Here is a 26334-nt window from a genome sequence, read left to right as displayed (position 1 = left end):
AGGCTCAGACCTGCAAGCATTGACAAAGAATAAATATTCCAAAGAGCATTTTGCTTATTTCTTCAATTTCAGGACACAAATTTAGGACAGTCTTGTCCCACACAGAACTGATGAGGACAGAACTGCCACCCACATTTGCAGATGGACCAAGAGCACGGACCAAACTCCTCCCCAGGAGTTCAAATAAATCCCCCTTCCTTCCTCTGCTGTACCTGAACCAACAGATTGGCTTTCACACAGTGTTCCAGTTATGCATATTAATGGCACTTTCTGCTTCAAAGGGGCTTTGCTCTGCCTTCATCTCCATGCAGAACATCCCAGATGAAAGCACCTGAAACCCAGAAGTTGGCAGACAGCTGTTTGGCCACAGAGCAGCAGGGAAACCAACAGAGCCCAGCCAGTCTCTGCAGCCTCCCAGAGCCAGCTGCTCACTGTCCCCAGCTGTCACCGAGCCACACAGACCCCACTGATCTCAGAACCCCACCAGAGGCACTCAGGGAAAATCCTCAGCACCTTCATGAAGCCAGTAATTCCAGCCACTCATTTATCTCTGCTAAGCACATCAACACACAATCCCCAAAGGGCTTGGGGTGGGAGGGACCTTAAAGCTCATCTCATTCCCACCCTGCCATGGCAGGGACACCTCCCACTGTCCCAGGGACACCTCCCACTGTCCCAGGTGCTCCAAATCCCGTCCAGCCTGGCCTGGGACACTGCCAGGGATCCAGGGACAGCCACAGCAGCTCTGGGGAACAAAGCACCACAGAGCCAGGATGTCTTTGGCATACCCTGGAACTCCATCACAACTAATTTCTGGTTACACCACAAACTTCTCTGGCTCCACAGGCCAGTAAAGAAAAACTGCAAGGGATGAAGGAAATTAAATAAAAACAGCTTTCCAATTCCCCCTCTGCGATAAAAAAACCCAACCAAGCTTCCCTCTGATTCCTGCACCCCCTGCTCAGGGTGTCCCAAGCCTTACCAAACTTGTCTGCACGAAAAAACAACACTTCCAACTCCCCAGCTTTTTTTAAATACCTAAAATGCTGCAGTGACAATTGTCCCCAACATCTGCTTGCATGTAGGCTGCAGTGGGCTAAAGTTTCACAATTCAGAGACAGGATTCAGGATTTCTTCATCTTATAAAGGGCAGCAAATTCAAATGTGCACGAGCAGTTGGCAGTTTTCTAGTGCAGCTCTATAAATACTGAAAGATTCCTCATCAAGGCAGAAAAATGTATTTTAGATTTAACTATATCCTAATTCAGCAAGACTGAAAGATTTTTTTTTTACTCAAAATGCTCAATGCTTCAATTTTGAATTTAAAAAAAAATTATAGGCACAACAACAGACTGTATTGTTATCCAGTTTTCTCTTCCATCAAACAACCTAAAAGCTTATTTTTATTTTACACTTATTTTGATTTTCACTCTTTTTGGAAAGGGGGTAAGGGGCACCTTTTTTCTTTTTATAGTGTGTGGCTGTAAAACAGAAGTTGGTAGGGATATTCATTATTATGTTCCACTTTCTACTTCTGGAATTCAGCACAGGCATTTTAATCTGACTTGGACATCTCAAAATTGGAAAGGAGTTTCTACTGCAAGTGATGGATGTCTCTGCAAGAAGGCTTTGGCCTCAGCACTCAGGCACTCCCCAAAGTTCTGCTTCCTGCATGAAAAACAAATCCTGCTATTTGAACTGCTAATAGCAGAGGGAAAAAAAGAAGCCATATTTAGACTCTAGTTTAAATATCCCTTAAAGGAATCCAGGCACCTTAATAATTAATGCATCCAAGCATTTCAGCAGCATTAGAAGCTCCATGTTCAGAAGGAAAAGAAGCCCAAACTTGGCTGTGCAGCTCAGGTCCATCCCATCCCCTTGACCATCGTTCCAGCTCCATCCCCTGCAGAACCCCCACTCCAACTCAGCTGAGTCAAACAATTCAAAGCTTCAAAAGCTGCTCTCATCCCTTTCCCCACAGCAGACCAGGAAAAGTGTGCCTGGAGAGCACCAGGAGTCGAGGCTCCCACTTGCTGGAAGCTGAACACAGGAACCTCAGGCTGATCCCACAGAAAATTCGGGATGAACACAGGGGTGGCACTGAGCCACCCCACAGCCTACAAAGGGCACTCTATCAGCTGCTCATGCTCCTCCAAAACCAACAGGCAGAGGGACCTGGTTATTTGTTTTAGCTTGTTTTTTAATTTTCAGAAGTGTTTGGGAAAATTATGTATGTGACCCTTCTACTGAAAGAATCCCTCATCTCGGCCCTGATGCCAAATATAAACAAGCTTGCCCTGGCTAAATAAGGGTAAATAATGTGTATGTGTGCAACAGAATTCCAGAGCCTCCAGCAGACCTGCATGAATCCGAGATTTCCTTCATATTTTTCCTTCATATGGAGTTTCCTGCATGTAACACAAAGCAGGAGTGGGGAGGCTTCAGATCAGTGATGGCAAAGCTGTGGAAGACAAAATATGAAACATTTCTGCCAGGGAGGAGCAGACTGACTTCTTCAGCGCTGAGCACAAGGATAACTCAGGAACATCCATCAAAACTGTGGATACTGGGCAGGAATTGCTCTCTGGGAGTGGGGAGAGCCCTGGCACAGAATTCCCAGAGCAGCTGGGGCTGCCCCTGGATCCCTGGCAGTGCCCAAGGCCAGGCTGGACATTGGGGCTGGAGCAGCTGGGACAGTGGGAGGTGTCCCTGCCATGGCAGGGTGGGAATGGATGATCTACAAGGTCCCTTCCAACCCAACCATCCCATGATTCATACTAAATAGAGTTTTATACCCATGTAATTATAAATCAAAGCTGCCCAGGGAGCTCCTGCTGCTGCAGCTCCGAGGCTGAGCCCCCCAGAGCTGGCCCCCAGCACCTGCAGAGGCACCAGCCACAGGAGCACAGCGTGGATTAGGATCAAAAGAACAAACAGAATTTGAACTACTCCTCTTCTGCCTCGCCATGAGGGTATTTTAAGTCTAAGATATGGGTTCATTCCTTGAACATCCTGCCAAAAAAAGAGTGTTGCCCAGCAACTACTAAAACAATGTTCTGGAAGGAGGGAGCTGCTGGACAAATTAACCCAGTGAGTGCCCTTTTTGCCAGAGTTTCAAGGAGCTCTTGCAGAGCTGCTGGCAGCCAGCTCTGCATCCCAAATAAAGAGCTGGAAGGAATTTCCTGAGAAGCCTGTCAGCCAGCCTGCTCTGCTGTAGTAGCGGTGTCTTGCATTAAACAAACACGGCTGGCTGTGCTCTGCTACAAATGAACACAAATAAAACCCTGCAAATGCCCAGCCCAGAGCAGCACAGCACCAGCCCCAGGCTCTGCTGCAGCTCCACCGCCACGCCAGGGCACTAAAAGCATCTCTGTGTGCATTTCAGGAATGAGCTCCAGTTAAATGTGGGGCTTTGGACCAGCTGAGGGTCAGCTCCAGTTCACACTTCCCACATCAATCCACGCATGTTAAAAGGAAATTCATTTATAGCCACTCTTCAGCTGCACAGTCACACTCAAAGATGGCAATTAGAGCTTAATAAAAACATTAAATGTCTTTTCTGTTTAAAGTAGTGCAGATAACTAAGGGAATGTCACACTCTTTCTTTTTTTGGAGACTCATACAAGGATTTCTTCCAGGAATCTCATCTGTACACAGTACATTTATAACAGTTAAGTAAAAAAAACCTGTTTTGCATAATAAAGTTAGTAAAAAGAAACGCCCTAATCAATGTACTCTTCACATTTTGAAAAGCAGTTTTAGAGGACTTTTGAATTGTTTGGAGCTGGAGGCACGAAGGGCCAGAGAAATGCTGTACTTGAACAAAAAACCCAAACACACCCAAACCACTGCATTTAAAGTGGACAGAGAAAGCCAGAATAAAAAAAAAAAATCCACTGAAATCTTAGACCATAATTACCATCCAACCTCAAACCACTGACCTCAGGTGCTAAGTAATTCTGCTTGGGATGGAAAAGAGTAAGAAAAAGAATCAGCCTTCACATCTTCAAGTGCTCAAATGAGTATTTTAATGACCTAGAGGCACCACAGCATTTACCACGTGAAACAACTGCAGGTAAACACTCCCAGGAACTCAAGCTGCACTAACTTCCTCTGGAGTTCTTTCCCAACTCCAGCACTTCACTTTTTCCATCTAATAACCCTGAAATTCTTCTTCTTTAAACTATTTCATTTACACTTTTACTCCACACTCCTGAACACCACCAGCTCTGAGTCTCAGCTGCCTCTTGCACCTTTCCAGAGCTGCCCCACCACCAGATCCATCTATCAGCCAACTTTTCCCACAACTTTTGCCAACAAAGCCGGTGCTGGTGTCCTCAGGATGCCTGTGCTCCTCCCTGCAGTGTCCCTGCAGCTGCAGCCCTGCTGCTGCACATCTCCTGTCCCAGCACAGCCCCAGCTCCCCTCGCTGCCTCAAAGCCAATCCCTCTCCAAGGACTCAGCTCCCAGCACACAAAGCCCCATTTGGGCTGGGAAGGGGCTGTTTTTAGGAACAGGCTCCCCAGGCAGGGCTGGTTTCACAGCACCAGCAGGTTATCAGTGCTCAGTGACAGAAAATACTCACATTGAAGCATTGCTGCCAAATCCCTCTCTCCAGGATGGTGCACACACCCCCACTCTGTGCACAGCAGCTCTGCTCCATTTCAAGGCTCTGAAGAAGAAAGAAAATCCCCCACCCTCTAGACCAGGGCCTTGCTGCTGCCACCAGATGCAAGTGATTAAATGTAGCCTTGGCAACATGACTTTTTACAACCTGAAGCACCTGTGGGTAGGGAAAGAAGCAGGATGGATTCATTCTGCCACCGGATAGACAGGCTTGAGTCCCACACTGAATTTTCTTGGAGTCATCTATGCATATCTCAGCAGCCAATCTTGCTTCTAGACATCTCTCCTCAAGTTGATTAAGCATGAAATTTGTATTTACAACTGTTTTACATCTGCCCACAGAAGACAGATCTGCTCTAAGAAGCTCAAAATGGCACTTCTCAAAAAATTATACCAAAAAGAAGATCCCCAAGCCTGGCTAAAGGTGACAGGCTCAGTGTCCCTCCCAGGAGGGGACTGACCTGCACCTGGACACTTGGAGCACAGGACATAAAACAGGTCACAGAACCACAGAAGTGTTTTTCCAGTCCTCCTTAAGGGTATAACACAAGTCACTTCCATTTGATTCATTTTCCTCTCGCTGCAAGAAGATTTCTGAGCATTCCTTGGTAATGAGCAGTGCCTGACCCCACTGCTCAGACCTGCAGCTGCTGTGATGACCAACACAATCCACAGAATGGTTTGGGTTGGAAGGGACCTCAAAACCCAACCCTTCCACCCCCTGCCATGGGCAGGGACACCCTCCCCTCTCCCAGCTCCCTCCAAGCCCCACCCAACTTCATAAAAATGGGATATTTTCCATTTCTGGTGAAGATGGGGTGATAAACTCCTTTATTACTTCTTCTGAATATATTTATCATGGAAAGCATTTTATCTCAGACTACACTTACAAAGTATGTGTATAAATAAGAGAAAAGCCTGCTAAAATTTTATGGCTTTTGTTGCCATTTACCATTAAGCATAAACTTCCCCATGAAAGCTTCACTAAAGTAACTACAAAGGTTGGAAAAGGTTCACACCATTCTTTCTCCCTGTATAAATTATAAGTAATATGAGAACATTTACAATGTCTAACCACGGTGTTTTATGTCAGACAAATGTCTCTCTGTACTTGCAGTTCCTAAACTGTGCAGGCAAGAATTGCTTTTTTCTCATTCTTTTCTCTCTCTCCACCTCCTTCTGCACCCAGCAGTCGCAGTCAAATCTGGCTTTATTCTTCCATACGATTTTAACATCAAGAACGCCTCAAGTCAAGGCTCTGCCTCACATAACAAACATTGTTCTTTCTTGGAGAGCTTACCACTGAATGCTGAACTTCCCCAGGTTGCCTCTCTAGTCTTTCAATTATCAGCAGTTTTCCAGGAAAAAGGGAGAAAAACCAACAAGAACTCGCAGGCTTCAGCAATATTTTAAAAAGAGAGTTTCATTATATGCGACATCATGTCATGGCAATAAAAAACAGCCCTAAACCACCCAAATAACAGCAAGCAAAAGAAGCAGAACAGATTGTGCATGATTTTCAAGGGCAATCACCTGCAGTTCTGGCCAAACCTGAAGAGAATGATGGTGATCCTGAGGCCCTGATAAAGGCAAAGCATAACCAAGGAAACAAGATTCATCCAAAGAAATAAGACAGGTGGCTGCTGCTGCATCTGAAACAATAAAATCAAGCCCAAAAGTGTAGAATATTTGGCTGAGTTATCCTCTGGGTAAAAGATGCAACCCAGGGCTCTGAAAAAGAATTCAAGGTCTTTGCAAACAAAATCCCAGTGAGTGCTTCTCTTCCTGTCTGAGGCCCTTCTCGAACGAGTCAGCCCTTGCCAAACTGTGAAAAGCAGAGCACTAATTTCTTATCACTGAGCATAAATCTCCTGGCAGAATGAAAGCAAAGCCCAAGGTAGCTCATATCAAATTAGGTCAGATAACAATAGTTGTGGCAAACACTTGCTCCTTTTTATTTCCCTCCTCCCTGAGGTTTGGTACTGGGTAATTAGAAAGAATATGTGATAGAATGGAGAAAAAGAAATGAAATTCCCAGGGATCCTTGAAAGCAAATAACTGACAACCTCAACTCCATCCCCTCACGAAGCCTTCTTCATTCCTGGCTTTGGCTGGGACAGAGTTCATTTCCTTTGCAGCAGCTGGTAGAGCCACATTCTGGATTTGTGCTGGGGGCTGTTGATCACACAGGGATGTGTCAGTGACTGCTGAGCAGATCTCTGCTGCTCACCTCACCTGTGAGTGCTGGGGGACACAGCCAAGGCCAGGGAGATCCCAGACCATGGGATCATCATCAGGCTGGGATACAGAGCTGGGAGCACCTGCAGAGATGGCATTTGTCTTGGCCCAGCACCTGCCTGCCCATGGGAAATCAATCCTTCACCTACTAAACTGCTTTATCTGAACACTCTTCCTCCTCTCCCAGTTCTCTCCCCCATCCCACCGGGTGGGGCTGACTCAGACATTCCACACACACACATTTTTCCTCATGAGTTGTCATTCATGGAAGAAGATGACACTAAAATACGCTGCAGAAAGCACGGAGGTCAGAAACTGTTACACGCCACCGCACAAAAGAAGAATCTTTTCTAAGATTCTTCTTACCAAGAACAATCTTAGAAGAAGAATCAAAGAATCTTTCCAAAGCAGAAGGGTAAGGAGCTGTCTGACCAACTTACCTCTGAATTTTTTGGGTGGGTTGTTAAGATCACCTGCTTCTGGCTGTACAACACACCGATCATCCACAAGGCTGCAAAGAAATGAGCAGTGAAGTGAGATTCCATCCCCTGCAGCCCCTCACATCCTCCGCAACAAAACCAAAGTCGTTCACTTGCAATATTTCATCCGAGTGGCCACTTCAGCAGAAGACATTCCCCAAATGCCAACTTATGCCAGATCTTTCTCAGAAGCATGCAGCTAATTGTTAGTGTTGCCCAGAGCTATGCTCCTGGTAGGTGGGACAATAAATAAGTCATTGCTCCTGTGTTCTGCATCATCTTTATGTGCCCTGCTCGAGGTGCAGACAGAACAGCCCATATTCTAGGGAGGTGACAGACAGCCTCAGGACAGTTCCTGCCTCTTGGACAGATTTGAGTCATGCTGCAAATGTGTTTATATGAATAGAGAACAGGGAAATATGACAGCTATGCAAACTGGACACTGACCCCGTGACCCCTCAAGTATTAAGAAATGGCAGGAATGGTCACTGCCACAATAAAAATTGACTTCTGAGAGAAAGGAAGGCACAAATGTACCCTCCTGCTCACCAGCCAAACACAAGGTGAGTCAAGGGATTGAGCCAACCTCCTCCTGCTCTGCCAGGGAGTGGGGAGCTGGACAAGTAAACCTGAGAGAGTCCAAGAGGGAATGCCAGGACAGAGCTGTCTGTCCCTGCACATCCCCCACAGGGTCAGCTGAAATCCCACAGAACAAAGGGAATAGTTAAGAAGCTCTGCCTGAGCAGCTTTGGATCAGGGTGGAGTTGGGCTTTTCCCAAACTGAACAATTGCACCTGTAACCAAACACTTTGGGGTCTGATTTGATCCTAAATGACTCAATTTGGCCCCTTACACCCAATCTGTCAAAGAGGCTTTCTACACAAACGTAGAAAGTAAAACTCCAGGGTCAGAGGTTTGAGAGGTCCATTCTCATGCAGAATCAACTCGAGAAAGACTGAGACCTAGAATATGAGAGTTGTTCCTTGCAGAGGCTGGTCACATGCAGGGAGCATCTTCAGACAACAATTAGAGAAAATAAGGAAGTGCATGGAAATTAAGAGATCAGAAAAACTAAGTGGGCTCAACAGTTCTATGCATCTAAAATTTGCATGTGCAAACATTCAGACTGAATTGCTTTTTCCCCATGGATTTTCTCCCTACTCAGTACTACAGATATGATATATATATTTATAGGTGCTCCAATGTGAATGGTATTGTCATTTGAGCTGAAGCACCTGCTTCTGGTGAACAAAGGGCCAAAAATATCAGGGAAATAGGTTACTCTGGTCATCCCATACAGATTTCTCAGTGCAATGTATCCCTCTCATCTGAGAGTAAGTTGAAAGTAAAGAGGAACTTCCCAAACTAGTAAGAGGAAGATTTTACAGGGTGAGAAACACGAAAGAGGATATATTGTACCCCAGTAATCATCATGATGACAGCACTGAGTTCGGGAAACAGCAAGAGTAAAGTTCTGATTAAGCAACATGTCATAGGAATATTAAATAGGAACACTCTTCAGAGATTTAGGACAGCATTAGAATGTAGAGTGGTATCTGCTCCTCAACCTTCAGTAACCACATAAGAAGTCATTACACATCGTTATGACATCAGACTGTCAAAGCTCCACATGGGCTGGAGGACAATTACACCAAATCTTTCCTTTGCTGCTTTAATTTTCTCCAGGACAAAGACTAAATTAAATATGGGACAAAACTAATTCGATTAGGAAGGCTTATTAAGATGATAATGCATTTCATGTTTCACATAGCAATTAGGATTTCTGGCTTAAATTAGGCTCAGAGATATGTGGCCATTATATAATGCAGTTACCTTAAAACAGCACTAACCAAATCAAAGAGGAGGCTCAAACACTGAGGGGTCTTTAGGCCTGCCACGAGAACATCTCATCAAGCCTAGGCAATACACGTGCTGGGGGCCTGTCATGTCCAAAAGGACTACCCATGGTGAAAAATATCTGCTCAGCAATGCCATCAGAAGCCACAGCCACTGCATACTGTTCATCATGCACCGCGTGGGATTCCACATGGCAGAACAACTTTCTACTTGGTCTGGAATTATTTACTGCCAAACTCGCTTCAGGACTGGGAAGAAAAACAATAGGCAGATGTAGAGGATAATTCATGTTGCCAGTGTTCAGCAGATAGTATTTGGCCCGTTACACAGCTGATCCAGGACTGCAGAGTGCACGTGTCATATTTGACGAGGACCTGGGAAATTTGTCAAATACATTCGCCAAATACTATTCAACCAACCCTACTTACTACATCCCTTGCTTTTATCATACCTTCTTTCCTTTCTGGCAGCATCCCATATTTTCTTCTCTTTCCTATAATAGATCATGGTGCATCTTCAGTGACTGCTTCCTTCTCTGCCCCCTTATTTTCCAGAATCCTAATAGCTAGAGGACTGAACCTACAAGTTAGTTTGGAGTCACTGGGGTGAGATTCCAGCCCACCGTTTCCTGCCGAGGCACTTACCAGGATGCTGTCTCTGTACCCTGCTTGGGAGCTCCATTTATCAGATGCATCTGGACTGTAGGCATCAAAAAATGTGCTGTGACTGTACCCACCCTGAGGCCCCTAGGGCTACTGGAAATGAGAAAGAGCAGGTTGTGCGTGTGCCCCTCTCCGGGTACATTCCCGCCCTCAGGAATGGGCCAGAGCTGCTCCTGGAGCTTCTCCCCTGCAAGGGCTCCTCCCCAAGCAGCTCCTGATGCTTGCAGAGCTTCCTCCTCAGCAGGATCAAATATTCCCCTGGCCCTCCTCAGAGCTGCGCTCCAATTCCACGGCTTTGCTCTGCCAGCTCGTCCTTTTCCCATGTGAAAAGGCACTTTTTTGGTTACTGGAGTAGCATTCGCTTCTCCCTGCCCCAGAGCACCTGCTCTGTGTCCTTGTGGGAGGCAGCACCGAGGGGCTCTGTGGGAAGCAGGGGCAGGAGCTGGCACAGCACAGCTCCCACTGCAGCTCCAGAGCTCTGGCACAGCACAGGGGTCAAAACAGCTCCTTTGATAGGAGATAAACAATTTTGTTTGTAGGAGAAACTTAAATTAAACCTCAATTTTAAGACCAAACTAGCTGTAGTGGTGAGTTACTGGTATTTAAACCACTTGGGTCAGGGATTTTGGTTTTTGTTCTGTTAGATATATTTTTTTTTAAACTACTTCCATTGCCTATGCTACATCCTTTGTGCAGTCAGCAGAGTGCACTGGGGTCTGTTGATCCCTGGCTGGGGAGGGGGCAGGGAGGGACAGGACTGGACACACAGATGGACACGGGACAGACAACAACATGAAAATCATTGGATTGCATTATTGCATTCACTCCCCCTCCACCCCTTCACCTGACAAGGTTCTTCCTCCCCACCAAGGACATAAAACTGCACCACATCCATTGATACACTCTCCAGCCTCCCAAAATCTACCCTGCCATATTCACTTTAGGCCATTTTTAAATTTAGGGCCAAATCTATCCATAAAGCTCCCTTGCTTTAGCCAGGATTCCCTGGGATCAGGCTCAGGAGAACTAGCTGAGCTCTGCCAGTCCTTCTTACGGTGTTTTGAATACAAGAGAACAGCTGTTCTTACCCCAAAGTGCTAATAAATCCATTGGTTGAGCCCTCTGCATAGAGAGAACAAATATCTCCAATATGAAGGAAGCTCGACATCTTGTCAGTCATCTCTGGCTTATTGCCCCTGGAAGAAAGAATAAAGAATAAAGCACAACATTAATCAGGCAGAATTCCTCAGTGCAGCTACCTGAGGTTACAGCAACAGGACCCTTTGCCTTTGATTGTTGGTTTGTTTGAAAAACCCAACGAGCTCTCCCAGTGGAATTTCAGGTATCAAAGAAAAGCCAGAGTGCTTGCTTGGAAAAATAAACCAGGGAAAAACAAGCAGCTCCTGGCATGCCATTCCACGTGGGACTGTTTCACAGGCAGGCACTGATCCCAGAGGATGCTGGATTTCAGTGCAGCTGTACCAAGATATTCCATCCCACCTGCCAGGGGGAAAGGGGGCGAGGGGACTGCTTCAGTTTAAGGCATATTTGTATCTAAATCACATTTCTTTGCCTGAATTAAAGGTAGGTTTATGGCAGGTTTAAGCAAGCTTTAAAGGCTCTCCTTTGTGCTGGAAGGCTGCTCCTTAGAAATTCAAAATATTGACCCGATTCATGCAATATTTTCTGACAAAATTTTGACACACCAGCAGCATCCTGCTTACACCTGCAGGCCTAAAACCAGAATTAGGTGGAGACCCACTCAGCATGCCTGACAACAGATTTTTGCATGTAAAAACCGAAAGATTAAGATTTTTCTAAGTCAAATGCTTTATCAGAAACCAAATCCCTGTGAAATCAGTAATACTTCAATCCCAGGTTTAAAATAGAGGGCTTAAATGTAACACTGAGGAGACAGACACTGAGTGTTGGCAGCTTCCACTGTATTAAGAACTTTATTTTCTCTAAAGCCCCAAGTCCAAATGACACAGGACCCACCTGTCATTTCAATAAATACAGAAAAAAAAGTGAGTTTCAATCTGTCACAGCAACAAAGAGACAACATGAGCCCAGATTAAAAAAACCCCAATGGCACAGATTTTCAAAGACATCTTTTCCAAGCCCTTTTACTGGTCTCCTGGAGATCCTCCCAAGCCCTGCTTTTTGATCACCAGGTTCAAAAGGCCCAAGCAGCTCCTGTGCTTGTGGTTTCCAACAGCAGGAGCACCAAGGCTCCTCCTGGCAGGCTGTGAACCCTGCCAGCCAACACTGCCCAGGGCCACGCTCCCACAGCAGAGGGAAAAAACTCACAACACCTCCACCCTCTCTCTCCATCACACCCAAAGAGGTTCTAAGTGGTCTAAGAGCAGAAGAAGTGAGCAGAAGGAAATTCTGCTTATTCCAGAGCACAGCTCTGACTGTACAGGGATAAATATCCCTTTCCCTGGATATTATCTTGTTTACCAAAAGGATCAGGTTGTTAGGCAAGATTGGAGCTCAACAAGGACAAATTCCTGGTGATCTAAAAGCTGCTGTTTGCAGCTATGAAAGGGCAATAAAAACCTAAAGTTACACTTTTCTGTCGAAAAAGCTCCAGCCAGCTCTCCCTCCTCATTCCCAAAGGACCTGTCCTGCTGGGAATAACAATAACAACTTTCATTATTATTAAATCAAAGCACACCATAGACATTCTACCCCTGTAAATCTGTGTCACTGGTGCAATGAAAAACAAATCCAGGAAAACCATGAGATAAAAGGCCAGGCTGATTTGCAGGTAAAGGGGTCTCAGCTCCTCTGGGATCAAATCAAACCAAACCCTTTGGCTCCAGGTTGCCTGTTAAATGCCAGATCCTTCAGCCACTGCACATTACACACTCTGTTCCCATTCCTTCTTGATAAGTGGACAGAAAAACACTGCTACCTATTTTAAGATATATGCCACAAAACATACAGAAATATGCAGAGCGACTGAATTAGCAGCACTGGAAATACAGCTTTTCCCATTTCCTGACTTGGATGTTAAACTACCAACTTCAGACTAAAAAACTTTTCATTCCTCAGAATTAGGCTCAACCCTGAATTAATACAGCCCAAAGCAAAAGCTGTCTAAGCCAACAAAAACCACAGATACTTTGAATTTAACCTTTTCCACAATGGCATTAAGGTTTCCCCCTGTGAGGGGGATTGCTTTTTCCTCACAAGAGGCAGATGTTCACCACAGATGTTCCCAAGGGAATGTGACAGTCAAAATGATCGACTTCCATTACAGATTTTTCTCTTGAGGGGGAAAAAATAGCCTCACACCACTGCCCAAAACCAGGCTCAGGGATGGACAACCAAATTCCTGCATCCCTTTCCAGGATACAGCCTCAATTTTCTTCCATTTTCTTCACCAAGAAAGACCCCAACATACCCTGAAATTGTAACTCTGAAATATCATGATAGTGCAAACCCCTAAAAAAAGCTTTTCTGCAATTTACTGAAAATTTCACTAATAAATGTTTATCAGCTTTACCCACAGCCATCACAGAGTTCTGCATTACAAGGGTGGCGTTAAGGCTGGCAGCAGCTCAGTGAATTGAGCTGCTGGGGTCTTCACCAGCTCATCCTTAGAATTTTGGGATGAGTTTCCAAAGTCACACTGCAGAGCTGGGTTTGGGCTGCAGCCTGGAATCCCAACCTGTCCTGCTCCCAACCAGGAGAGCTGTGCTCCTCACAATTCCAGCTTTCCAAAGGGCTCATCTGGCTACAATAACCTTGTTTCCCAAGGCTTAGGCAAGGATTAATCACCACTCCTCACTCCCCTTTCTCTTGTATTTTTGAATACTTTTCTAATACCCATCAGTGTGATGCCATCTCCAGCACACCAGCAGCTGCTCCACCACCTCGGCAAGCAGAGAGCAAATTCCCACTGGGGTGAGCCTCCTATAAACTGATAAATACTGATAAAGACAATTGATTTATCCTCAGGCTTCCCCACAGTCCAAATGAACACTGGCTACATCTATTCTCTAATAAAAAGTCAGTCCTCCTGACACTCCTCCCTCCAAATGCTGCTGCTCAGCTCGGCCAGGGCTCAGGAACACGCTGGACTGGCAGATGGAGAAAGGACTCAGTGACCCCACATACACACACACACACAAAGGAAGAAAAATCATTGCTGTATTGATTTAGCTTCAAAGCTTTTTACAGTCTCTTCACAAGGGACTACCAAAATCACTCCAGTTATTGGCATCAAACACCAAATGATCAACCACCTCAAATGGAGGGTTTTCTACCTATGACAACTGGGAAAAGTGAAGGAAAAAGTAAAACTGGAAAGTTTTCAAGAGCAAAATTTCCAGGTATCTAGTTTGAAAACCTCTTCCTAAAACATACTGATCACACTAATCCTCCCAAAATCAGACCTCTATGGGGGTCATTTTTGATTATTTTCTTCAGCAAGACAAGCCAGAAGCGGAGGCAGCAAAAATCTGTCAGCCTTGGCACATTTATCCCCAATTCCCAGCACAGGGAGACAGCAGGGACGGAGCAGAACAGGTTTGCTCCAGGACACGTCAGTCAGAGCATCCATGTGTGTCCCCCTGGCTGTGGAGGGGACACTCCCCACCACCAGGGATGACCATCAGAGCATCAGGACCATCAGGAAGGGCAGGACAGGAGGATTTTCACCTTCCCAGTACCTGGCTCTTGTGGGTACAGCACAATCCCGCTGCTCAAAAAGCAACTGCGCTCCATCGACAAATGCAGCCATTACCCCACTATTTATTTATTTTAGATACGGCAGTGCCAAGAGCAATTGATTTATACAAGAGGAGGGGGAGCACCCTAAGAGAACATTTGCAGTTATTCTGTGCATAATCCCAGCTCTAATGGCACTCTCAGAGCCTTGCAAGAGGGGAGCCCTGCAGGAAATTCATCCTGTTCAGCTCAAACACGGCAGAGTTACCCAGGGAGCATCGGCCTCCTCTTCCCCTTAAACACTGCAGGAAAACAAGATTCCCTCTAGGTAAACTCACTTTAAAAAAAAATCAGAGATGAAGCACTGATAAGCATGGCATTATCTAGCAAAAAGGAAGCCAGGTTTCTTCAAGCAGCTTAACTCAGGTGGCAGCAACGTCGACAGCAGCAACCCAAGCTTTAAAAATAATGTTCTTTTCCCACTAAGCTGAAGGTTCTAATTTTAACAGACAGAAGGACTTGCCAGGCTACAAAAGCAATGTGAACTAAAAGTGGACTGTACATAGAGAAGTTAACTATATCTGCCCATAGACATCAAAAAATTCCTGAGATATGAACACATTCTATAGTATTTTTAAGCCCTGAAAGACTGAATTTTTGTAATTATGTTGGTGACTGTTTCCTCATGTCTATACCAAAGTTAGTATATTTTAAATACAGTTTATCTGCACAGGAAAACAAAATCAAGTTTCTGTTTAAGAAACTGACTAAAATAAATAAACGAACATAGAAATCTGCTGAATTTTTATGTGAATTTCAAGACCTACAAGTTGCTCTGCTCAGTGGGGCTGGATCTGAAGGTGCATTAGCTAAATCCAGGCAGAGAACTAAACCCAGCAAAACCTCCTGCTCAGCCCAGGAGCTTCAGGACTTTCCCCTCCTGCTCTGGCCAGCACAATCTGCATCACCACACTCAGAATTTCATCTTCTGAGCGAACAGAAAGCAACACAGCTCCAGGCTTCACTTCTCTTTCTTACTACAGATGGTTTTGTGTGTATCCCCATAACCAGCTGCTTCTCCTGCAGTGTAAGGGACTGAACAGAACGAGTTCTGAAGCACAAAGGAAGGGTTTGTAGCAGTCCTTGACCATGGATTGTCCCCAAACCCAAGGAGAAGCTCTGCGGACCCAGAGCAGCTCTCAGGACTCTGCGGTATTTTAGGGCACAAGCAGAGCATATGCTCAGCCTAACGGCCTTGAATAAGCCAGGATAAGCTGAATATAGCCCCTGAAATTCAATCCTTTTTCTCATGAAAACACATTTCACACCGGCAGTTAAAGCAGGATTAACAGTGAAAACACAGCGAAATCAAACTGACTGCTCAGTATCAAACACCTCAATGAGACAGCTGCCTTTTGAAACCCTCAGAATGGGAAACACAGCCGCTTTGTAAACATTTCACGCTAATTTCTCCCATCACTCATCTCCCTGCCGATGCTAAGTCAGAAAAAACAGGTTTCAAGAGCGGCACTGGGAGTTTGCTTTCGAGTCAAGGCCCCGTTTGAAGTCCCTGCTTGTGACAACATCCCTGCACTGTCATTCCTCGTCTCCAGCATGTGTGAAAAGGCTTTTCCCAAGAATCCGAAGCTCCTTCCCTGATTTCACGTCTCACACGTCTGCTTTGTGTAGGATTTTAATTCTTTACCCCGCGACTGCAAATCCTGTTTGTAAAATAAACAAGGCCAAATGTGCCTTATTGCAGACTGTTTGATTCCCAGCAACTGGGACACAAATTACTCTGTCTTTCCAAGATGCTTCAAATTATGTTTGTTTAGAGCAAAAAAAAATCTCCTTGCTGTGCCTCACAGTCCCAGGATGCACTCAGGTCTCTACTGGCAGATTTTCACTAAAAAATTCAATAAACACTGGCAATTTTATATGGACTGGTACCAAAACTGGAACAGCGCTTTATCAAAGTCTTTTTCACTATCTCGGTTGTTTAAGAATAGAATCTCAAACTGTACTTAAGTGTTTCGACTTCATTACAGCCGACAGGAAATTCCAGAGTGGAAGTTTAATTCTGTTTCAGTTTTTGACAGAAACAAGACCAGAGTTTAAGGGTAGAGAGACAACAAAGAAGCAAACACAGAGAACTGCTTAATGGCATAAGCACAATCATCCAGAAATTAGCAGATCTGAGAACCCCCAAGACCAGGTAAATCTGTGCTTGAATTAAATGGAATCGAGTCATTAATGTTGGCAAACTAGGCCAAGGAAGTTAACATTTTTTAAATGCAACCAAACCCTGTATTACACTGAAAATCCAGTGCTTAGATAATCTAGTAAATACAAACTTTACAAGATGACTAGGCTGAAAATTTGGCCCTACAGGCTAATCAAGATTTCATGTGGTTTTTCGGGTAACACCCACAGAGAATTCTGTATTTTCCCAGGTGCAGCTAACTTGAAAATCTGAACCCAAACCTGATGTTTCTCATTCTTATTTCAGTAAAAAAAAGGGAAGGTTTCCTCCCTGAGGACGTTAAGAAAGATTCCCAAGAATCCCATGAAAACAGCCAAAGAAGGGAGGAAGTGCTTTATTTAAAAGCTCACCCAGTGAATAATCACCGTGCTGGGGCTGAGGACAGAGCTCTGTCATCTGCAAAGCTTCTGACTTAGCAAATCTAAAAGCAGCTCTTTTAGCTGCCAGGGAAAGCAAATAAAGGGATTTTGGGATGTGAAGCAGGCCACGTCCTGGACACCAGGATCCTCACACACCTGCAGTGGGACCCAGCTCAGGGCCAGCGCTGGGCTGGGAGGGCTCAGCACCGCTGTTTCACGGAGTTCCATTTCACAGACTGCACGTTAAAAGAAAACCTATCAGTGCAGTACATTTATCTACCACAGGATCTTGTTTTCCCCTTCAGCTGCAACCTTTCATGTCCAGGAGGCTGCTCTCTGCCACACATGGGCGGCTGATGTGCCATTAGATTAAGGAGGAGAAATGCACTTTTTCTCAGACCAAGGATTTTTCCTCCCGACGCTTAAAACGCAGCAGATTTTTTCCCCAATTTCCAGGCTGAGCAGGCAAGATGGAGGCTGGGGAAGAGGGGAAGGAGGGAGCAGCACAGAGCTGTGACTTTCTCAAGGACATGCAGCAGGTCAGCCTCGGAGCCCAGATCTGAATCCAGGTCTCCCGAATCCCCATCCAGCAGCCCACGCTCCCCTCCGCTCCCAGGAGAGAGATCGCTCTCACTGCACATCCAATCAAGCACACGCTTCCCCTTCCTCTAAAAATAAGTAGGAAGAGGAGTGTAAATTCACACAGCAAGATGATGGCCAAGTTAATTACGTTCTATTCATACTATTTGCCACTCCACAGATAGTTTTTTTTTATCATATCAGTGACAAAGTTATTCAGAAGTTACTATTTCATAGGTGCAGCAGCAGTTTAAGGAAACAGATAAAGCCGCTCATTTCAGTAACTTTAACCTCAATAAAACCTCAGTACAGGAAAGCAAACGTTCACAATGTCCTTTTCTCCTTAGAAAGGGCACTTGCTTCCTTTTTTTTTTTTTTTTTTTGTAATTATTTGCCTAGTGCAACCAGACAAGCTAGTTAGAGAAAATTCAGGTCAAAAGCATGGAAGTTACACTCTGACAGCAATCCCTCACACAGGAGCCACTGAGGTAAGAAACACGACTGACAGGTCCTACTGACAGGCATCTGCAGACAGCTGGAAAAAGAAAATCTATTAGAGACACACTGTCAGGGGAAAAATAGCATTTTTTTGTTCCAAAGCAAGTACAACCTGACAGCATCTTCTTAATCCCATGAAAAGTAAGGAGCACTTACTGAAGCTGATAGTTCCTGAAGTCCAGCCCTGCTGGCTCCAGCCCTGCTGGGAGGAGGCAGCCTGGATGGACATCAGCCTCTGGACGAGGCCCCTGTGAGCACACAATGTTTTCCAGCGTATTTCCATCAGGAGAGCTGGAACACGCCAAAAGGACCAGGACAACCAATGTCATGGGGCAAGAGAGCAAGCTTGGTTTATTACACCCAACCGGAGTTTGGCCAAGGAACAAAGAGGGCACACAAGAGTCCCCAGTGTCACTTTGTGTGGCCAGGTACCTGTGAGGGCTCAGCACAGCGGGGCTGGTTCCCTCACCCTGCTCCCCACATCAGCCCTGAGTGCTCCTCGAACTCGGCAGCGGCTCCCTCGCCTCCATCCCCTGCAGCTGCTCCCAGTGCCTTCCCTGCCCGTCCCCTCACCTCGGCGGGGGCTCCCTCTCCTCCATGCTGGGGCCGCTGTCGGTCTCCAGGGCTGCTCTGGGCAGGGTGGCCCCCGGCACGCTCGGGTCCCCTCTGGCAGCGAGGCCAACGCTTGTGTCCCTCCCGCTGCTGCGGGCTCCGAGCGCTGCTGCTGTCCCCGAGGCAGGACCCTCCCGGACACCTCCGCTGGCTCCGGCTCTCTGGATAAAACCTCAGCGCCAGGGACAACCAGCCCAAGAGGAGGAGCCACTGCCAGCACATGATGGGCACGTGTGGAGAGCCACTGGTGGCCAGGGGACCTACTTTGAGCTCCAAAGCCCTGGTGGGCAGGGCTGCTTTACAGATGAGGGCTCCGCTTCCCAGGCTGACTTGTACCTGTTGGCCTCCCAACTGTAATTTTCTAGAAGGCAAAGGTTCAAAATACTGAGCCACCCACGAGCATTAGCATCTGAATCTACTGAACACTTCACAGAGGAGCAGCCAAGGATTGCAGAGTTATTTTAATCAGAAGTTTTCAATTAACCCTTCAGATCAAGCACCATCAGCCAGCCGAGGTCAGCGTCTGCATCTGTGGCCATGTGTTTCTTGGAGTGGGACGCAGATGGGGCAGAGCTGGACTGCAAACAAAGCTTTTTTTCTTCACAACTTCTTGGCAAATTTCTGAAGAAGTGGACAGGATGGGCCAAGGCACAAAAGAAACGTTTACAGAATTTCCATGCAAAAATTGCTACTAAACAATTACATAAAATAAAAAAATAAAGTACAGCCTTTGGGCAACAGCCATTTTTTGGCCTACTATGATCAGAAATTTCTTCTATGTGCATGCTCAGAGATTATCATCTTCTGGCCACAGCCATCATGCACTGGATGAGGAGAGGATGAGCTGCCTGTGTCCATCGTGACACTGAGTTCAACCAACCAAGCCTTGTCCCTTAGAGCTCAGCATCACGTTCCTCCCAAAGCAGAGGCATTACCTCACATCCTAACCCAGAAACATCTGGCATTTCCATTTCTCAGAGCTATTCCCCCTCCTTTGATCACCTCTGCAGCCAAATGATCACAGAGTCACAGACTGGTTTGGCTTCAAAGGGACCTGAAAGATCATCTTCCACTCCTTTCCACTGTCCCAGGGTGCTCCAAACGCTGTCCAGCTTGGCCTTGGACACCTCCAGAGAAGATTATCAGTGAGATATGACCACTCAGCTTCCTGCAGCACTCTTCGTGTTGGCTTTCTGGCACATGAAGATGCAATTACATTGCCACAAGCCACAAATCCCCAAATAACACAGACTTCCATGCACATTTCCAACCCATTTTTTGCTCCAGTGGGTTAACTTGCTCAGATATCAACTGACATTTTATTCTCCATAGAACGCTGCTAAGAAGTTCTGATCCAAGTTTTGGGAAGCTTAACCAAAACCACAAGCATGAAAATGAAACTCCTCTGAGTTCAGAATCCACAGCTGAATGTTGCAGCTTTCCTCACTTGAATTACAGTTCCTCTAGTTTCCATTTCATCTTTTTCACAGAATGGAATTCCAGAACAGTTTGGGTTGGAAGGAACCTTGAAGATCCTCTCATTGCCACCGTGCCATGGGCAGGGACACCTTCCACTACCCCAGGTTGCTCCAAGCCCTCTCCAGCCTGGCTTTGGACACTTCCAGGGACTGATCAGCAATGGTTTCTCTGAGCAACTTTGATCCCATAAACCACAGCTGCCCTGAAGAGCTGGAAATGCACTTTCTCAACAGGTACAGCACAAGCAAGAGCCACACAAGGAGCCTCTGGATGCCTCTGCCAACCTTGCAACACCCTGGGAAGAGGGATCTGCCTCCATCCCCAGGCACTGCCTCCCAGTGCTGAGACAGAGAACCAGGCAATAACTGCTGTGGTGCTTTTGTAGTGTCCACGGGGAGCAGAAATTAGACAGGAATATCGAGCCAGATCAAAGCTCGTGCAGTTTTGGCATCCTGCCTCCCGCAGCAGCCTCCAGGAGAGGCTCGGTGGAAGAGCACAGGAATCTCTTGGAACAGCCATGGACACAGCCAGCATCCAGCCCTGCAGCACAGGGACACTCTCCACTGCTCTTCCAGTCTGTAAAACAGCACCTGGCCCCATCCAGCACAGGCCACTGGATCAAACTGGGCAGCTTTTGGCACTCCTTGTGCATTATCACACACCAACAGCACAAAAACAGCTCCAGGCCACCCAAGCTCCTTCAGTTTCTGCTGCCATTGTAGCAGAAGAAACCAGTTTGGGACATAGAGTAACACAGATTTTTAGGAATCAGGATTCCCACCACAGTCTCATTGTGACAGAGATGTTACATTTACATAACTTTCTAGCAGCACATGGTTTTCTGCCTCTAAAGCCCCTGGTCTCCATAAGCTGCTTTGGTGAGGCCGCCTTCCCTCACACTCACCCACGGGAGAGCCAGCAGCTCGTCTACCAGCTACTACAGAGCCACTACCCTCATCCCACCTCCCACGGGAGCCTCAGATTCCTCCTGGCTTTAAGACAATCCTACAACTACAACTATCTTGTATTTATGGGGTAATAATGTCTCAAAGACTCCCAGTACACTCTGCAAGTTGACACATCAGATAGTCCAAAGGAGTTTGCTGTGGCATAGCCAACAAACCAGCCAGAATCATGGGATCAAGGAAGTTGGAAAAGCCCTCCCAGGTATGGAATTAAACTGTGCCCACTCAGCCCTGTCAGGAAGAGCCACATCTGCTCAATCTTTGAATACCTCCAGGGATGGGAACCCTACCTGGGCAGCCCATTTCAATGCTTGGCTACTTTTTCAAGTGACGTTATTTTTCCTAATATTTAACCTGAGCATCCCCTGGCCCAGCCTGAGGCCATTCCCTCTCCTCCTGTCCCTGTTCCCTGGGAGCAGAGCCTGATCCCCAGCTGTCCCTCCTGTCAGGAGTTGTGCAGAGCCAGAAATTCCCCCTGAGCCTCCTTTTCCCCAGGCTGAGCCCCACCAGCTGCTCATGGTGCTCCTGACCCTTCCCCAGCTCCACTCCCATCTCTGGACACTCTCCAGCCCCTCAATGCTTTTCTTGCACTGAGAGTCCCAGAGCTTCCCCCGAGGCAGGAGATGCCCCAGCAGTGCCCAGTACAGGGACTGCACCAGTGCTGGGACAGCTCAGGTGGCTCTGGTCTCTTGCCCACTGGACACAAACGAGCCCAGGTGGCCAAGAGCAGCTCCACCTGCTCCAAGAGCTCACCAGAACAAGCAACACCTGCTCTTCTGATGGCTCCAATTCAAGGACAGGTCCCAGACAAGGGCTCAGGATATCTGGGATCTGCTTTAATCCTGCCTGACAGCACTGAACAAGAAGTTCCACTTCAGTGGAACGCTGTCCATTTCAGCAATTTACCAGGAGAGACCAGCTCATCTGATGAGAAGCAGCCAAAAGGAGCTTCTGCTTCCAGAGCAGACCTCTGGACCACCCCAGTTTGACCAGCCCCTGGGACTGCTCCCTTTTCTTTGGCACACACACAATATTGGAGGAGCTGGATCCCCAAAATTCATCCCAAACCTGCAGGTGCCCTGTTCTCGTGCTTGCCCCACTGTCAGGGACATTCAGTGCTGTTTTTACCAGAGGAGTTATTACAAAACCAGACCCAGACCTCACACCACACAACAGCAGGACATTGAGGTTTGCAACTCTCACTCTCAGCTGCAATGGCCTCACTTGTGAGCTGCCAGGACTTGAGATTATTTCTTCACTTTAACTCCATTCAGGCATTTTCTGGACTACACCATGCCAAAACAAGTTTGTTGAGGGAACACGGGAGGATTGATGGTGATGTGGATAAAATCATGTTACAGAACCACTGAGGATGGAAAAGACTTCCAGGATCATCCAGTCCAAATCCTCACCTTGTCCCCAGCCCAGAGCACTGAGTATTCCTTGGATACCTCCAGGGATAGGGATTCCATGACCTCCCAGCCCCTTCCAGTGACAAATTCCTCCCAAAATCACATTTCTCATTTCTAACCAGAGATCACCACAGCCCCTTACATCCCCTCCACTCTGTTCATCAGTCCCAGGACAGCTCTGTTCACCCAAACCTGCAGCTCCAGCAGCCACCACCAAAGGAAAACACCAAATGTCCCCTTCCTGTGCTCCTCACTAAGGGCTCCTCCACCCTCCAACGATGCTGCTCAGGATTAGCACATCTCATAAAAACCATTTCCCCGAGCTAAGCTCCACCCCACGATTGCAAAGCCAAAGTTACTCTTGTTTGTTTACTTCCCAATTTAACCTTGTAAGAGGAAACAATTTTCAAGGCTTAATCAACACTGCAAAACAAGCAGATGGGGGGAAAAAACCCTTCATCTAAGCAAACACTTTAATCTTGGGGAAATAAGGTATTTTAACAAGAAAAACCCCTACTACTGACAAACAAGAGGCGGCTTAAAGAAAACATTAGAAATAATCAGCTCAGCATCAGATTGTTTTGAAACACACTAGAACTGTGTTTTTATTTTCATAGCGACTCCTTATTTTGGTTTAGGCACACCGAGCACTACAGCTTTGTCCCACAGTGATCCATTTCCACTTTTGTTTCACCAGGTGTGCTGTTAACCCTCAATTAACGCTGAATTTTTGGACTTATCAATGCCACCAAGCTTTCTCCTCTCACTGAGCAGCCAAAACTCTGCTCCAGCCATAACACCCTGCAATGCTGTTATTGCTTCAGGCACTTACACCAGCAAAACCACCAGGCATTTAGACCATGGAATATTTGCTGTGTGAGGAAATTGGCATAAATTAAAGTACAGAAAAGAAACCAATGAGAAATCCAGTGCCTGGTAGCCCATTAACTTGGCCACAGAGGAGCCACGGAGGGAAAGGAAGGGATGTTGGCCTCACATGGCATCCCGCGCTCACACAGCTGAGCCCTGCAAGGAAAACAGCTCCACCATGGGCCTCTGGCTCAACAGGTCTGCAAGTCCTGGGATAGCAGGCAAATTTCTGAGCCCAAGAACCTCAAAGGCAAATAATAACTAAGAAATAAAACACGTGCACAAGTGCCAACCCTCGCTAATAAATAAAACCACCAGCTCCCACACACGCTACTCCCCGCACAACTTGCAGTCACTAAATCTTCATCAGGCAAAGATCTGGATTGTATTAACCACGTTCTCCCTTCCTGATTTGTGAGCAGCAGGACCGCAGCCCAATCCATCTGTGGCTCAGCAGGCACAGAACCGCTCTCTGCACGGCAATAAATTCAACTCAAACCTTTCACCTGTTGGACCCTTTTCAGACAAATTCCTGCGAGCCAGAGTGAACCCACCTGGGGCAGGGAGGGGAAAGGCTGAGCCAGCCCCAGCTGGTCCCGGTGCATGGAGCATTTTCCCTCCGGGGAAAAGCCGTGGGACCCCGCAGGGAACGGGCACAGGGAGTCCGTGCAGAGCCGGAGGATCGCGGGGCAGCGCCGGCCCCAAAGAACCCGCAGGAGCCGGGAGCTCGGCACGGAGCCGTGAAACCGCTCGGGATTATGGCACATCCCACGTACGTGCATGGGGAATGCACATGTGCCCCCACCCCTTCCCCCGCCGAAGTCCAGTTATTGTAGTCCAGGAAACAGCCAAATATTTGGCCTGTCAGGCCAGTCACCGGGACCCTCCGAAACATCCACCCACAGCTGCCCGCTTTTTGACCATTTAAGAGGAAGAGCGCCCATAGCCAAGTCCCCATCGGCGCTCACGAGTGTTTACATAACGCCAAACATCCCTCGCAGCCGAGCCCCGAGCACGGGGGCAAGAACACGGGGAAAGTTGGAGCGGAGGCGCAGCTCCAGTGCCGAGCCCGCAGTGGTCCCGGGGACGGGACCCCGGTCCGGCAGCGCTGCGGGACCCGCCGGGAGGGCGGAGGGGACTCTGCCCGGTCCTGCCAGGGCTGCGGCAACCGGGCATCCCCGCCGAGCACGGGAATGCAGCCCTGCACAGCAGCGGGCTGCATTCCCGGGTATCCCCGCCTAGCAACGGGCTGCATCCCCGGGCATCCCCGCCCAGCACCAAGCTGCATCCCTCGGGCTGCGGGACGGGGCTGCTCCGGCGGCCACTCACCGCCTCCCTCCCTGTCCAGCCGTGCCCGCTTTCTCCCGGCCGTACCTGGCTGCGGAGGCGGCGGGGCGGGCTACGGACGGCTCGGCAGCCCCATTCCGGCGGCGCTCCCGGTCCCGCTCCCGGAGGCTGCGCCCGCCGCCGCCTCAGCTGCGCGTCCACATGGTCACTGCGCTCCTCGCCCGCCGCCGTGCCTTAAATAACCAGCGAGGCACGCTGGGTAACCGAGTCCTGCCGCCGCCGCGCCGCCGCGGGGGCGCGTGCCGCAGGACTACAGCTCCCAGCGTGCCCCGCGCCGCGCTCCGGCCGGGGGGCGTGCGGTCGGTGATGGGGACGGACCCCTGGGTCCGTGCGGTCACTGATGGGGACGGACCCCTCGGTCCGTGCGGTCGGTGACGGGGACGGACCCCTCGGTCCGTGCGGTCGGTGACGGGGACGGACCCCTCGGTCCGTGCGGTCGGTGACGGGGACGGACCCCTCGGTCCGTGCGGTCACTGATGGGGACGGACCCCTCGGTCCGTGCGGTCGGTGATGGAGATGAACCCCCTCCGGCTGGGGTGCGGATGTGTTTTGCTCCGGGGGGCTTCGCACAGAGCCCTGGAGCGGGCGAGGGGCGAGGGTAGCGGGCACAGAGGCTGCGGGGAAACCAGCCAGGGAGAGTAAACACTGAGTAAACACTGAGTAAAGCAGGTGTCAGCGCGACTTGGGGAGCGCAGAATAGCGGGGAGGTGACGCTGAGGTGGGCACCTGCCTGCTCAGGTGCTGTCACCTGTGGCGTGACTCGTGCGAGCCCTTGCCTGAGCAGATCTCGGCCGTTCTGCTGCTCCAAACTCTGGAAACAGCGAGTGTCACTGGGGTTACTCTGCACTTAAATTACGGCACGGGGGTATCACCAACGAGACATCATGACTTCAGCCAGAATGACCAGCAGCGAATAAAAAATAGTAATACTGATTTATTTATTTTATTATGCAATTATTTGTCCTTAAATATTAGCCAAGGTTATTTCCCACAGTTACACCCTAATATTCCTGCTCTCCGTGGCTGGCTGGCAGCACCCAGAGCCGCACAGGGGTGGGTGCAATGTTTGCCTGAAGAACTGTATCACTTTAACTGGGATTTAGGTGAAGGAAACATTTCCCTCCGCTCCCTCTCACCCACACCCACCTGCTTCTTGGGACAGGTAGGAATGGTGCCCGGCTCCTGGCTTGTTTCCATCTCTACGGCAGCAGGATGACGCTGATGAATGGGAACAAGCCCAGATTAGCCAGTTTAAAATCAATGTAACATCCCCCTGCACTGGCTCTCCATTAAAAATACCTCCAGAGGAGTTGTAGTTGTGGCTCTGGAGCAAGGATATGCAGAAACTGAAGCTCGTGACTCAGGAACTGAAGCGAAGGTCAGAGAACAGAGTTTTATGGGTTTCCTA

At 47.9% G+C, this 26334-nt stretch overlaps 1 protein-coding gene across 4 annotated transcripts in view; it reads right to left on the bottom strand.

Annotated features, from left to right (window-relative positions):
• Positions 1-25072, bottom strand: part of ITPR1 (inositol 1,4,5-trisphosphate receptor type 1) — a 163630-nt gene extending 138558 nt beyond the window's left edge. For 3 of the 4 annotated variants that reach the window (XM_058844903.1, XM_058844905.1, XM_058844904.1), the window contains exons 1-3: positions 24954-25072; positions 10951-11058; positions 7305-7375 (exon numbers count right to left, since the gene is read on the bottom strand). In XM_058844903.1, the coding sequence (XP_058700886.1) occupies positions 7305-7375; positions 10951-11042 (163 nt within the window). In that variant the 5' untranslated portion in view covers positions 11043-11058; positions 24954-25072. Of the gene's footprint in view, positions 1-7304; positions 7376-10950; positions 11059-24953 lie in introns of those variants that run through there. The other variant, XM_058844906.1, reaches the window with a different exon arrangement.
• Between the last annotated feature and the right edge of the window lie 1262 nt (positions 25073-26334).

The sequence above is a fragment of the Poecile atricapillus genome, chromosome 9 (assembly GCF_030490865.1).
Source record: "Poecile atricapillus isolate bPoeAtr1 chromosome 9, bPoeAtr1.hap1, whole genome shotgun sequence".
Taxonomy (NCBI): Eukaryota; Metazoa; Chordata; class Aves; order Passeriformes; family Paridae; genus Poecile; species Poecile atricapillus.
Note: the sequence above shows the minus strand (reverse complement) of the source record. Positions and strands in the feature narration are given on the sequence as shown.